Below are 12,500 nucleotides of genomic sequence, written 5' to 3' on the forward strand. Positions count from 1 at the left end.
CACATTAGTTGGACATGGATGGAGATACCTTCACTACAAGAGTTTTGAGTGTGGGAGTTGCCCTATTGCCCATTGAGTTAAAAGATTTTTGATGATGGTCAAGAAAGCCTGTTTCACAGTCAGGGTTCCAAAGATGTCAGGTGGGGCAGAGGTCACGGCTGTTTGCAGCCACCGAACATCTTCCATCCTAAACTCACCAAACCATGTGAGGCTTCGGCAGTGTTTCCTGGGCCAAGTCCATACCCTGAACAATAGGCCCACATCAATATCCCGGAGTCTGAGTGTTCAGATCACACCAGCGCCACAGTTGACCAAGACAGATCTAATAAGATATATTTCATAGACTGACGTGTGGTAAGGGTGACGTCCTGTGCCTTGTTTAAAGTCACTGAGCTCTTTAGCAGGACCCATTATACTGCTTTGGGCTATATATTATCTATCTATCTATCTATTTACTTGTTTATTTATTTTTTTAAATATTTGTGGCTGAAACACCTGAACTCAATAATTAGGAGGTGTGTCCACATACTTTTGGCCATATAGTGTATTTTTTGTCTAGATAATTTTTTCTAGGTATTTTTTTTGTAAGTCCCATCGCAGCTGTGTGTTGTACCTTCCTATTCGGGTCTTTCTCCACTAGAGGGCGGCAGTACACTGGTACAGGGACGTTCTTCATGCGGTTGTCCTCTTTTTCATTGGCCTGTGAGGAGACAGTGAAGAAAGAGGCATTCATAAAGCAGCCAATCACAGCGCTGCTTCAAGTCACACGCAGGAAAGGCTCCGTGCTGGAAACTGCGTGACCTGGTTTGTTTTGGCCCTGGCCAACAAACACAGACGGAGAGGCGGGGAGACTGGGGCACACACTTGGTAGTGAACTGGAGCGCAAGTTAAAAGGCTCCACAACATACAAACATGCGTAATACAAAGGAGTTAACCAACACTGCACAATCATCTGAGTGTCAGCAAACACAACCATTAGCAGTCCTGTAATCTTAGGCTTGCTATGGGTTTATGTCTTAACATGACATAGTGACAGTTATGAGCCAAATGTTAAAGTCTGAATTTCTGTCAAATAATTTTATAGGTAATAATAATCTAATAATGAAGATAAAATAATCTAATTTTCAGAGTTCTGCGAAAGATAAATGTTTTATTGCCTGTACACAGTTTAGAAAGTCACTGGACAGCATTATTTGCATTTAATATCTGTTGACACGTTTCGTTAATCTGTTAATAAATCGGTTAGTTTGGTAAGTAGACAAGGACTGACCATCTGTACTCCAGTATGAGGAATTAAAACTCTGGTATCTTGTTGTAATGTGCTGGGGAGGTTAATGCAAAACTGCCACAACTAGCTGACCTTCTTCATCACCAGTTCCTTGTCGAACCCACCAAAGAACCATAAGGGATCTTGGTTATGACTGAAGGGGCGTGGTTAGATCTGGTTGCTGGGCAGCCTGTAGCATGTGAGGAGGTTAGGGGCGGGGTCAGAGAGGGGCAGGTTGAGACAGATGCATGCTGGTCTTCTGGAGGTCAGACTTGCCTGCGGCCTCTTTGCTGTGGCGTCCGGAGCGCTGTCTGCCTGGGGGCCCGTCTGCGGGAGATCACAGTTAGAGCCACGGTGACACAACGTCACCACTGGCAACCCCGACATACCCACCGTCACCCAGGCAACCCCGACACCCACTCTCACCATGGCAAATCTGACAACAACGTGCTGATGCTCTGAGAGCCAGTGATCCACTATTGCTGGGAAGCAGAAAAACCGCTTAAACTTGACCACAGCTCCATGTGAGCTAACTGCAAACATGAATCACAGTGCTGTTGTCATGGAACAGTCTCAACTACACAGTCTCAACTACAGGCAGTCATGGCCTAGTGGTTAGGGAACTGGTCTTGTGACCGGAGGGTCGTGGGTTCGATTCCCAGACCTGAGGCCATGACTGAGGTGCCCTTGAGCAAGGCACCTAACCCCAACTGCTCCCCGGGCGCCGGGCTAGGGCTGCCCACCGCTCTGGGCACGTGTGATCCACAGCCCCCTAGTAATCACTAGTGTGTGTGTGTGTGTGTGTGTGTGTGTGTGTGTGTGTTCTGACTGCACAGATGGGTTAAAAGCGGAGGACAAATTTCGATTGGGGTGTAAAAATCACAATTGAAAAAATATGGCACATTTGCATTTGCACAGTCTCAGCTACACAGTCTCAACTACACAGATAGCTGCTGTCCCAGTGACAACAGACGAGAGCTGCCACCCCATGTCCTGACTCAGTAACACACCGAGATCACACCAGGTAGGGACATTCTACGTCCTCGTCCTCGTCCTAGGACGTACTAGGCCACGGATACTTTCATTTTCTCATTTCCTGTGTCTTCTCCATTCCTTGATGGTAGGACTACTTCTAATTCTCTTCTACACACTACAATTCCCACAACCCTTAGCCTCGCTCTAAAGCCTCAGGTTACTTCGGATGGTTGACTCCTCCCTAAATGCGGAGGAGGATGGAGGGTGGTGGGCGAGGGGCTGAAGGGCGGAGGCGGAGCAGGGTGGAGGTACCTGTTTGAAGCGGGGCGGGACACTCCAGCCGCAGGCCTGCATGAGGCCGTCTTCACGGCGCATGTGCTCACGGACCTGCCGGTACTGTTCACGGCGCTGCTCACGCCGAACAGACAGGGCCGAGTCGCTGAGGAGAGACGCAACACCATTACTGGGCAGTCTACGGAGTGGAGAGAGAGAGAGAGAGAGAGAGAGAGAGAGAGAGAGAGAGAGGAAACAGAGAGAAGGGAGGGGAGGCAGTCAGCGAGAGAAAGCGCCAGGGAGCCAGCCAGCCAGCCGCAGAACACACAACAGAGAGAGAGAAAGAGGGGGAGAGAGAGAGAGAAAGGGAGAGAGAGAGAGAGAAAGGGAGAGAGAGAGGGAGAGATAGTGATAGAGAGAGAGAGAGGGGGAGGGGAAAGAGACAGAGAGACAGAAAAACAGAGAGATAGATACAGAAGGAAAAACAAAGCAAGAAAAAGACAAGAGACAGAGAAAGGAAGTGAAGGATACAGGACATGGATGAGTGGGTCAGAGGTGAGACAGACAGACACACACACACACACACACACACACACACACACACACACACACACACACACACACACACACACACACACACATTAGACAGAGTCACACACACAACAGGTACTCGAAGAAGCCCAGCGCGGTGAGCATGCTTGCATCACACTGTCACCTAGATGTTGATTTGATGAGACAGTATGAACACTATTGTGTGTAAGTGTTGTTTTTATGAATGAGCGTGTGTGGGTGGGGGTGTGCGTTTTTATGAATGAGTGTGTGTTTGTTTTTATGCACCAGGTAGAGCAGCTTAGCACTGAGGAAAAAACAGCTAGCTCAAAGCAGAATACAAGGATAGAGACAAAACACACACGTTTAAAGACAAAGAAGACAAACAAATAGACACAAGTATGTAATACAGGACTGAAGGGTATCTCATGTGTGTGTTCGTACTGATGTGTGTGTGCCATGTGTGTGTGTGTGTGTGTGTGTGTGTGTGTGTGTGTGTGTGTGTGTGTGTGTGTGTGTGTGTGCCATGTGTGTGTGTGTGTGTGTGTGTGTGTGTGTGTGTGTGTGCCATGTGTGTGTGTGTGTGTGTGTGTGTGTGTGTGCCATGTGTGTGTGTGTGTGTGTGTGTGTGCCATGTGTGTGTGTGTGTGTGTGTGTGTGTGTGTGTGTGTGTGCCATGTGTGTGTGTGTGTGTGTGTGTGTGTGTGTGTGTGTGTGTGTATGCCATGTGTGTGTGTGTGTGTGTGTGTGTGTGTGTGTGTGTGAAGCGTGCTCTCACTCCTCAGGGAAGAAGTCGAGCGTGCGGTTGGAGGTGGAGATCTGGCACATGGTGTGCGAGCGTCTCTGGTTGAAGCCGGCGGGCGAGGGCGACTTGTAGTGGATGTTGACGCTGGTGTAGGGCCGCTTGACCGGCGGTGGACTGGACGAGGAGCTGAAGAGCCGCGCGAAGCTGCGGAGACACACGCGAGCGTGAAGACCGGCCACACCCACACGCATGGCGCCACACGGCCCGCTCAAATGTTGCGTGTCAACGAGGAGACTCGTGGAAAACTCACAACTGCCAGATGGTGGATTTCTTCTTCTCCTGGATTTGGGGACTCTCCCTGGAAGCCCTGTGAGAGGGAGGGGCGGGACAAAGCCGGATGAGCCAATGGAAACGCTCCGAGCGCGTGACCCTCCGGCCGTGAAAGGCTCCACGTGCAACTGCACATCTGTAAGCGTATTGCTCTGTGTGCTTGCGTGTAAAAGTGTGTGTGCGCGTCTGACCGGATCATCTCCGTCCAGCGCACGGCCTCCTGCAGCTCCATCAGTCTCTCTTTGTACTGGTTCCTCTCCATCAGCACACGAGCCATCTCCACCCGCGTGAACCTGCGCCGTTGGGTCATGGCTACGTCGTCCTGCAGCGAAGATGAATACTGCACCGTTCACACACACACACACACACACACAATATACCCCACACACACACACACACACCATGTACCCCACACACACACAATATACCACACACATACACACACCATGTACCCCACACACACACACACACCATGTACCCCACACACATACACACACCATGTACCCCACACGGACACACACACACAATATACCACACACATACACACACCATGTACACCACACGGACACACAAGTGCCACACACCCCACACACACACACACACCGTGTACACCACACGGACACACAAGTGCCACACACCCCACACACACACACACACACCATGTACACCACACGGACACACAAGTGCCACACACCCCACACACACACACACACACACCGTGTACACCACACAAACACACAAGTGCCACACACCCCACACACACACACACCATGTACCCCACACGGACACACAAGTGCCACACACCCCATACACACACACCATGTACCCCACACACACACACACACACACACACACACACAGTGCAAAGCCAAACGCACACCACAAAGAGGAGGGGAAGGTTAGAACAGCACAGCTCCATCTTTCTATCGAGCGTGGCGTGAATATTAAAGTAGCACACTGATGAGATGCAGATTAAACTACAGGGTTAATCTCTGTGCAAGCTGGTATATGCCAAAGCAACAAGACAAGTAATAACTGGTGTTAAACACACCTTGACCACTGGTTTAACAGTTAAAGCACAACAGTAAGGTGAGGGTGTAGTGTATCAGTTAAAGCACAACAGTAAGGTGAGGGTGTAGTGTAACAGTTAAAGCACAACAGTAAGGTGAGGGTGTAGTGTAACAGTTAAAGCACAACAGTAAGGTGAGGGTGTAGTGTAACAGTTAAAGCACAACAGTAAGGTGAGGGTGTAGTGTATCAGTTAAAGCACAACAGTAAGGTGAGGGTGTAGTGTATCAGTTAAAGCACAACAGTAAGGTGAGGGTGTAGTGTATCAGTTAAAGCACAACAGTAAGGTGAGGGTGTAGTGTATCAGTTAAAGCACAACAGTAAGGTGAGGGTGTAGTGTAACAGTTAAAGCACAACAGTAAGGTGAGGGTGTAGTGTATCAGTTAAAGCACAACAGTAAGGTGAGGGTGTAGTGTAACAGTTAAAGCACAACAGTAAGGTGAGGGTGTAGTGTATCAGTTAAAGCACAACAGTAAGGTGAGGGTGTAGTGTAACAGTTAAAGCACAACAGTAAGGTGAGGGTGTAGTGTATCAGTTAAAGCACAACAGTAAGGTGAGGGTGTAGTGTAACAGTTAAAGCACAACAGTAAGGTGAGGGTGTAGTGTATCAGTTAAAGCACAACAGTAAGGTGAGGGTGTAGTGTAACAGTTAAAGCACAACAGTAAGGTGAGGGTGTAGTGTAACAGTTAAAGCACAACAGTAAGGTGAGGGTGTAGTGTAACAGTTAAAGCACAACAGTAAGGTGAGGGTGTAGTGTAACAGTTAAAGCACAACAGTAAGGTGAGGGTGTAGTGTAACAGTTAAAGCACAACAGTAAGGTGAGGGTGTAGTGTAACAGTTAAAGCACAACAGTAAGGTGAGGGTGTAGTGTAACAGTTAAAGCACAACAGTAAGGTGAGGGTGTAGTGTAACAGTTAAAGCACAACAGTAAGGTGAGGGTGTAGTGTAACAGTTAAAGCACAACAGTAAGGTGAGGGTGTAGTGTAACAGTTAAAGCACAACAGTAAGGTGAGGGTGTAGTTTTAGCTTACATCATCCCCTCCTTCATCCTTGGAGTCCTGGGACGCTCCCAGTGCCTCCGCCCTTAACCTGTGGGAATGAGACGCAGTTTCAGCCACGGCCCAGCAGAACCGCACACATGACACAGGAAAGTCAGGAGGAGGGGGAGGGGTGTGCGGGTGGGGGCCGTCCTTACGGCACCTCTTAAGCTCCTCCTCCAGCTCTTTGACCCTCCCGTCCACTTTGGTCTTGGACTGCTTGACCACCTCCAGCTCCTCCCTGAGCACCTCCTGCTCGCCGGAGAGCTCGTCCACCTTGGCGATCAGGTCGTTCTTCACGATGTTCAGAGCATTTCTGGGTACAGTGTATGCGTTGGTTAAAACACAAACACGCCGGCATATTGTGCAGTACACACACACACACACACACACACACACACACACACACACACACACACAACAGAAGTCTCTCTTGCTTACTTGGTTTCCAGAAGCTGTTTGTTCTCTGTGAGCAGGTTCTCCACCTCTTTCCCCATTCCTGTGAGAAACACTGTATTAGAACACTGACCCCGCTGACCTCCGCACGCAGCCTCAGCTCAGTTATTATGGGGCCTTCATCCACATTTAAACTTCTATGACGTTCACTAGCATCTCCACGTGAGAAACACGTAGGTGTGCATCAGGCTAATAACGGCAGCATGATGTCTCGGTGACTCAGGAGAGGAGAGGAGATGCAAACACATTCCAGGGCAGAAACAAGTGTTCATATCTGGATATAAATAAAGTACATGTACATCCAGAAACAAAATACTGCAAATATCTACGGAGCACTGAATTTTTGTAAAGTAGGTACACGACACGGCTAGTCATTCAGAAGCCCAGCGCCAAGCAGCCTTAGCTGATGGAAGACTGAACAGAAGCAGACAGGAAATGACATAGCATCGGAACGGGGGGGGCGGGGCGTGGAACGACATCGCGAAGATGTCTGCATGTGAGGGCGCTGAACACAGATACACACACACACAGATCAGGAGGGACTGAGCCTTACCAAAAAAATCATCCCGCACTGAGAGAGCAGGGCAGAGGCAGGTTGAGCGGTTCAGTGGGGTTAGGGAGAGAGAGAAAGCGCGAGAGTGAGTTAGAGAAAGGAAGAAGATAGAAGAGAGAAAGAGAACAGTGAAAGGAAGATCACGGTGGAATGGAAGGGTTGAGAGAGACAGAGAGGAAGAATGAGAAAACAGGTGTAAGTGGATCTATTGCTAAAGATTGGGTGAGGGACATCTGAACACCCACACCCACACACATACACGCCAGTTCTCAAAACTAGCCAATATTAGTGGAGGAAACAGCTCGAAAAGGAGTCAGTAAGACTAGTATACGTTTGTCATGTAAACAGCAGCATGTGAAAGTGTCCAACGCTGCTATCATTGCATCTATGAACAAAAGTTTGAATAGAATCCTGATAATCCAGATCACCTCTAAGAATAGGGGTTCAAGTGGAGATTTTAACATGAAACCTTTACATTCATTTCTGAAATAGATTTAATACTGGTATGTTTAAACTGGAAATAAAGAAGTGTTGAGGAAACCCTGTTGATACTGTGAGAGGCACTGGGTGATCTGGGTCTAGAAGACTGATGTGGTTACATGAGTTACTGAAGCCTGTTGCTCTGCTCTAACTAGTTTATTTATGTTTACTGCACACCAACCAAGAAAATGGTGTAAACAAAAGAGGAGAGAAAAAGAATGTGAGCCAGTGATGAGATACACACCTGAGAACTCCCCTAGGGGTATAGCCAGGAGAAGCACACACAGGAAGGAAGCACAGAGAGGGGTCAAGGGTCAGTGAGTGAGACGGCCAATCAAATCAAAGCTCCACCTTCACACTGAGATAAACAAATCAAATGAAGTTTGGCCTTTGCAGTGAAACTGAAGAAAAACGGATAATTCCCAGTCTGAGAGTAAACATAGTAAAAAAAAAAAAACCCCTATGTTATAACATAATAATAAGATAACCCCTATAACATAATAATAAGATAATTAAAGGAGGTTTTCTCTTTCACGGTATCATGTGCTTGTAGGTTGGGATGCTGCAGCCGCGAGGCAAGCATGATATCCCAGCAGCCTTTGCAGTGAGGGAGCCCAGGCACATCCAGCATTGGGGCCATGACAGAGGAGGTCAAGCAGGTCAAAGGGCAAATGCATAACTCAAGGCCTACAGCACAACAGGCCGACCCTTGCTTAGCAACGGCTCCTAAGAAATGCGGTGGAAACACATGAACGCACAGCTCACGGCCGCAGGTCAGCAGGGCGCGCAGGACGTACAGGACGGTCCCGAAGCGTGGGCGGGCTTACCCAGCAGCTCTGCACCCGCATCCACGTCGCCGATGATGTCAGACTTGGCGTCTTTGATCTCGTGGTAGAGTGAGTCTGTGTTGATGCCAAACGCCTCGTTCACGATGCCCTGAGACGGACTGTCCAGCCCAGTGAGAAAGGGGAGAAACATGAACACACTAGCAGCTTAGGAAGCCCTGGAGATGGTCAAAATGCATAAGTGTGGATGCATAAATGCATAAAAATTCTTTAGAAGGTCTATATATTATAGTTGGCAACTACAGGCACATAACATGTCCACTACAGGTACAACACGTGTCCACTACAGGTACAACACGTGTCCACTACAGGTACAACACGTGTCCACTACAGGTACAACATGTGTCCACTGTCCACATGAGGTCGGAGTCCTCACCTGTTACCTCCACCATAGATACGAGGATCCATGCACATGTCTAACTCTGGTGTAGAGTCTAAAATCTCCTGAAACTCAGACCACTCGTCACTGCTCCCCATACCTGCACCCACACACACACACACACACACACACACACACACACTCAGTTTAATGTAAAGCCTCTTTTTAAATAATTTTAAATACTTACTGTATATATATATGATGTGTGTGTGTGTGTGCGTGTGTGTGTGTGTGTGTATTGTTGCATTTTCTCTATTGTATGCATATGTTGTACATTTGTGTGTTATGAAAAAATAATGCACTAGCACACAAATAATGTGCTATCACATTTCTCTCTCTCACCGATGCTGACGTTTCTGGTCTCCTGGGAGACCTGCACCTCCATATTTCTGCTGAGTCTCTTGGCATTCTTGCGGCCCCGCCCCTGGGATGTTTGTTCAAAATCCCTAGTGGTAACCATAGACTCGTTGAGAGGGGTAACCGTTGCCGAAGGGACAGAGGAGGTGGGAGTGTTTGACTTGCTGCCTGTGCTGCTGGGTGTGGCCACAATGGAATCAGACTCTGATCCATCCTTTAGGGGAGGAGCCAGACAAGCAGACAACTCAGAGAAGGTTAAGAGTACAAACACTGTTAGTGTCATGTTAACTCATATTGTGTCAGTTGAAAGGCAATGTAGCATTACAAAAAAACATTTGGCACACAAACATCACACACACACACACACACACACACACACACACACACACACACACACACACACACACACATACACACACATACACACGTGAGACAATGGGCACCATTTCTAATCTGAATATCCTCTACCAACTCATAACCAATGCTGTGAATCTGCAGCTAGCTTTGCTCAGCGTCATGTGACCAGTGAGTCGCACAGAAGACGGAGGTATTGTCCTTCGTCTAAATATAGTGGCTCCGGGAAGACGATGCGGTAAGTGCAGTGTGGGCAGGCCTAGGCTCTCACAGCCGTCAGAACCGGAGGAAATGACCAAACCAGCACAGCTTGGCAGCTGAAGGCAAATTCTGGTGGGTCTTATTTTCATGGTTCTGAACACACTCAATGGGAATCACGTTTTGGAAGGATTTTTACGGCATTATGAAGGGTTCTATGGAGAATTGTCTCGTTCTAGTATGTGTATGATGCCTGCCTATATTTTTTGAGCTTGCCCATAATTTAATCAGCAAGACAAAAGCGTGACAATTCACACTGCGTTGAACGAGGACACACAAAAAGAACACATGGAATAAACATCATTAATAAGCCTGCTGGTATGGCAACTAAAAATAACCACCATGGAACGCGCCTGCTTTAAGAACTTAATCTCCTAATGACACGGGTGAGTGTGGGGTGTGGTAGACAGGACACGGGTAAGTGTGGGGTGTGGTAGACAGGACACGGGTAAGTGTGGGGTGTGGTAGACAGGACACGGGTAAGTGTGGGGTGTGGTAGACAGGACACAGGTGAGTGTGGGTGTGGTAGACAGGACACGGGTAAGTGTGGGGTGTGGTAGACAGGACACGGGTAAGTGTGGGGTGTGGTAGACAGGACACAGGTGAGTGTGGGTGTGGTAGACAGGACACGAGTGAGTGTGGGGTGTGGTAGACAGGACACGGGTGAGTGTGGGGTGTGGTAGACAGGACACGAGTGAGTGCGGGGTGTGGTAGACAGGACACGGGTGAGTGTGGGGTGTGGTAGACAGGACACAGGTGAGTGTGGGGTGTGGTAGACAGGACACAGGTGAGTGCGGGTGTGGTAGACAGGACACAGGTGAGTGCGGGTGTGGTAGACAGGACACAGGTGTGTGTGGGTGTGGTAGACAGGACACAGGTGAGTGCGGGTGTGGTAGACAGGACACAGGTGAGTGCGGGTGTGGTAGACAGGACACAGGTGAGTGTGGGTGTGGTAGACAGGACACAGGTGAGTGCGGGGTGTGGTAGACAGGACAGCAGGAAGGCCCGACTCCTTCTCCTCCGGCGTGTCCCACCACCGTGCCTGTCCGTCGCACCTGGAAGCCAGGGGCGTAGACGGCCCGGCCCATGTCACTGGTGTGCCAGGCGTCAGACGACGACGAGGTCGTCCTAGCAACCCCGGCACCCCCACGTACCATACCATCCCCGCTGGGGAAGAGGCTGAGCGACGGCGGCCGGTCCACTTTGCTAAAGAGACGGAGGGAGGGAGAGAGGGAGGGAGAGAGAGAAAGAAAGAAGGCAGGAACAGTAAGTCAGATGTGCCACAGGTTCCTGAACGGCTGAGGTGGCAAGCCACGCACCAAAAGACACAGACAAGAACACAGAGACGATTAGCAGACAAACGGGTTTCAGAAATGGACACACAAGCATGGAGACACATGTGCGCACACTGGGGGGAAAGAGGTAGTGATTACTCTACACCGCTCGATTAAACAGGTCTGATCATTCACAATGAGGGCTAAAATGCTAGCAGGGTTAGGGAGACGGGGTAATAGACTCTTAGAGAGGGCTTGGGGGGCTTTTTACCTTTTCCTCCAGGTGTTGCGCTGACTGAGAAGACATATGAAGGCATGTGCACGCACATATACACACACACACGTACACACACACACACACACACACAGACACAGACACACACACAGAGCAGCACAATGAGAGATATGTAGATTAGAAACTGAAAACAAACACAAAAGACATCCCTTCATACCAGGCACATACCAAACAACACAATGCAAATAACGCATATGAAGTATAATAAAACTATGAATAGTGTCCACAATGTAGACAAAAAGAATAAATCATTAACACTACCAGAACAGCCCATAGATAATAATAATAATATCTCCTGAAGGTCAGCAGAAGGTTAAGCAAGTGACCAACCATGCAGGGATTTATAACCTCCAGGATTTGATGCTGTTATGTGAAGGTGGAGAGGAGGCCAGTGTGAGCCACATGAGTAAGAGGTGTATGTTAACACGCTCTGATTAGGGTTATGTGAGTTAGGGTTGTGTTCAGTTAGGGTTATGTGAGTTAGGGTTATTGTTCAGTTAGGGCTGTTATGTAGGGCTGTGAACCCTAACTGAACATAACCCTAACTCACATAACCCTAACAGAACATAACCCTAACTCACATAAGTCTTGTGATGGTCTTTCAGCTGGACAGCCACTACGTACTCAAGCATCTTGTTAAAGGAAGTAAGGTTAGAAATAGGCTGATGGTTCTTTAAAGCTTGTGGGTCAAACCCCGGCTTCTTTAGAACTGGAGGGATTGTAGCCAGTTTTACACTGGAGAGGACTGAGCTAGAGCTCAGAGAGGCACTGATAACGTTAGTCTGATAACTTTAGTCTGATAACTTTAGCTATCAGAGGTGAGGGAGATGGAACACAGGTTTTGACTGTGGGGTGGACATACGATCCAAGACCCAGGTAAAAAATGGATACCTGGATACCTGGATAAGCAACAGAACTTTCATCTAATGGAACAAAACTAGAGAAACAAGACGTTTTGAAATGAACAATGCTGGAGTTGTAAATACATATTATCAACATTGTCA

At 48.4% G+C, this 12,500-nt stretch overlaps 1 protein-coding gene across 18 annotated transcripts in view; it reads right to left on the reverse strand.

Moving 5' to 3' along the window:
* Positions 1 to 12,500, reverse strand: part of mapk8ip3 (mitogen-activated protein kinase 8 interacting protein 3) — a 26,104-nt gene that overhangs the window by 6,635 nt on the left and 6,969 nt on the right. For 4 of the 18 annotated variants that reach the window (XM_076997134.1, XM_076997126.1, XM_076997127.1 and 1 more), the window contains 15 exons: positions 11,473 to 11,496; positions 10,983 to 11,133; positions 9,301 to 9,529; positions 8,956 to 9,058; positions 8,562 to 8,680; positions 7,979 to 7,990; positions 6,687 to 6,744; positions 6,409 to 6,561; positions 6,240 to 6,297; positions 4,331 to 4,479; positions 4,120 to 4,176; positions 3,843 to 4,013; positions 2,555 to 2,714; positions 1,544 to 1,594; positions 614 to 700 (listed from right to left, as the gene is read on the reverse strand). In XM_076997134.1, the coding sequence (XP_076853249.1) occupies positions 614 to 700; positions 1,544 to 1,594; positions 2,555 to 2,714; positions 3,843 to 4,013; positions 4,120 to 4,176; positions 4,331 to 4,479; positions 6,240 to 6,297; positions 6,409 to 6,561; positions 6,687 to 6,744; positions 7,979 to 7,990; positions 8,562 to 8,680; positions 8,956 to 9,058; positions 9,301 to 9,529; positions 10,983 to 11,133; positions 11,473 to 11,496 (1,582 nt within the window). Of the gene's footprint in view, positions 1 to 613; positions 701 to 1,543; positions 1,595 to 2,554; positions 2,715 to 3,842; positions 4,014 to 4,119; positions 4,177 to 4,330; positions 4,480 to 6,239; positions 6,298 to 6,408; positions 6,562 to 6,686; positions 6,745 to 7,254; positions 7,273 to 7,978; positions 7,991 to 8,561; positions 8,681 to 8,955; positions 9,059 to 9,300; positions 9,530 to 10,982; positions 11,134 to 11,472; positions 11,497 to 12,500 lie in introns of all 18 variants that reach the window. The other 14 variants (XM_076997142.1, XM_076997137.1, XM_076997131.1 and 11 more) reach the window with 12 other exon arrangements.

This window comes from Brachyhypopomus gauderio, chromosome 2, assembly GCF_052324685.1.
Source record: "Brachyhypopomus gauderio isolate BG-103 chromosome 2, BGAUD_0.2, whole genome shotgun sequence".
Classification (NCBI taxonomy): domain Eukaryota; kingdom Metazoa; phylum Chordata; class Actinopteri; order Gymnotiformes; family Hypopomidae; genus Brachyhypopomus; species Brachyhypopomus gauderio.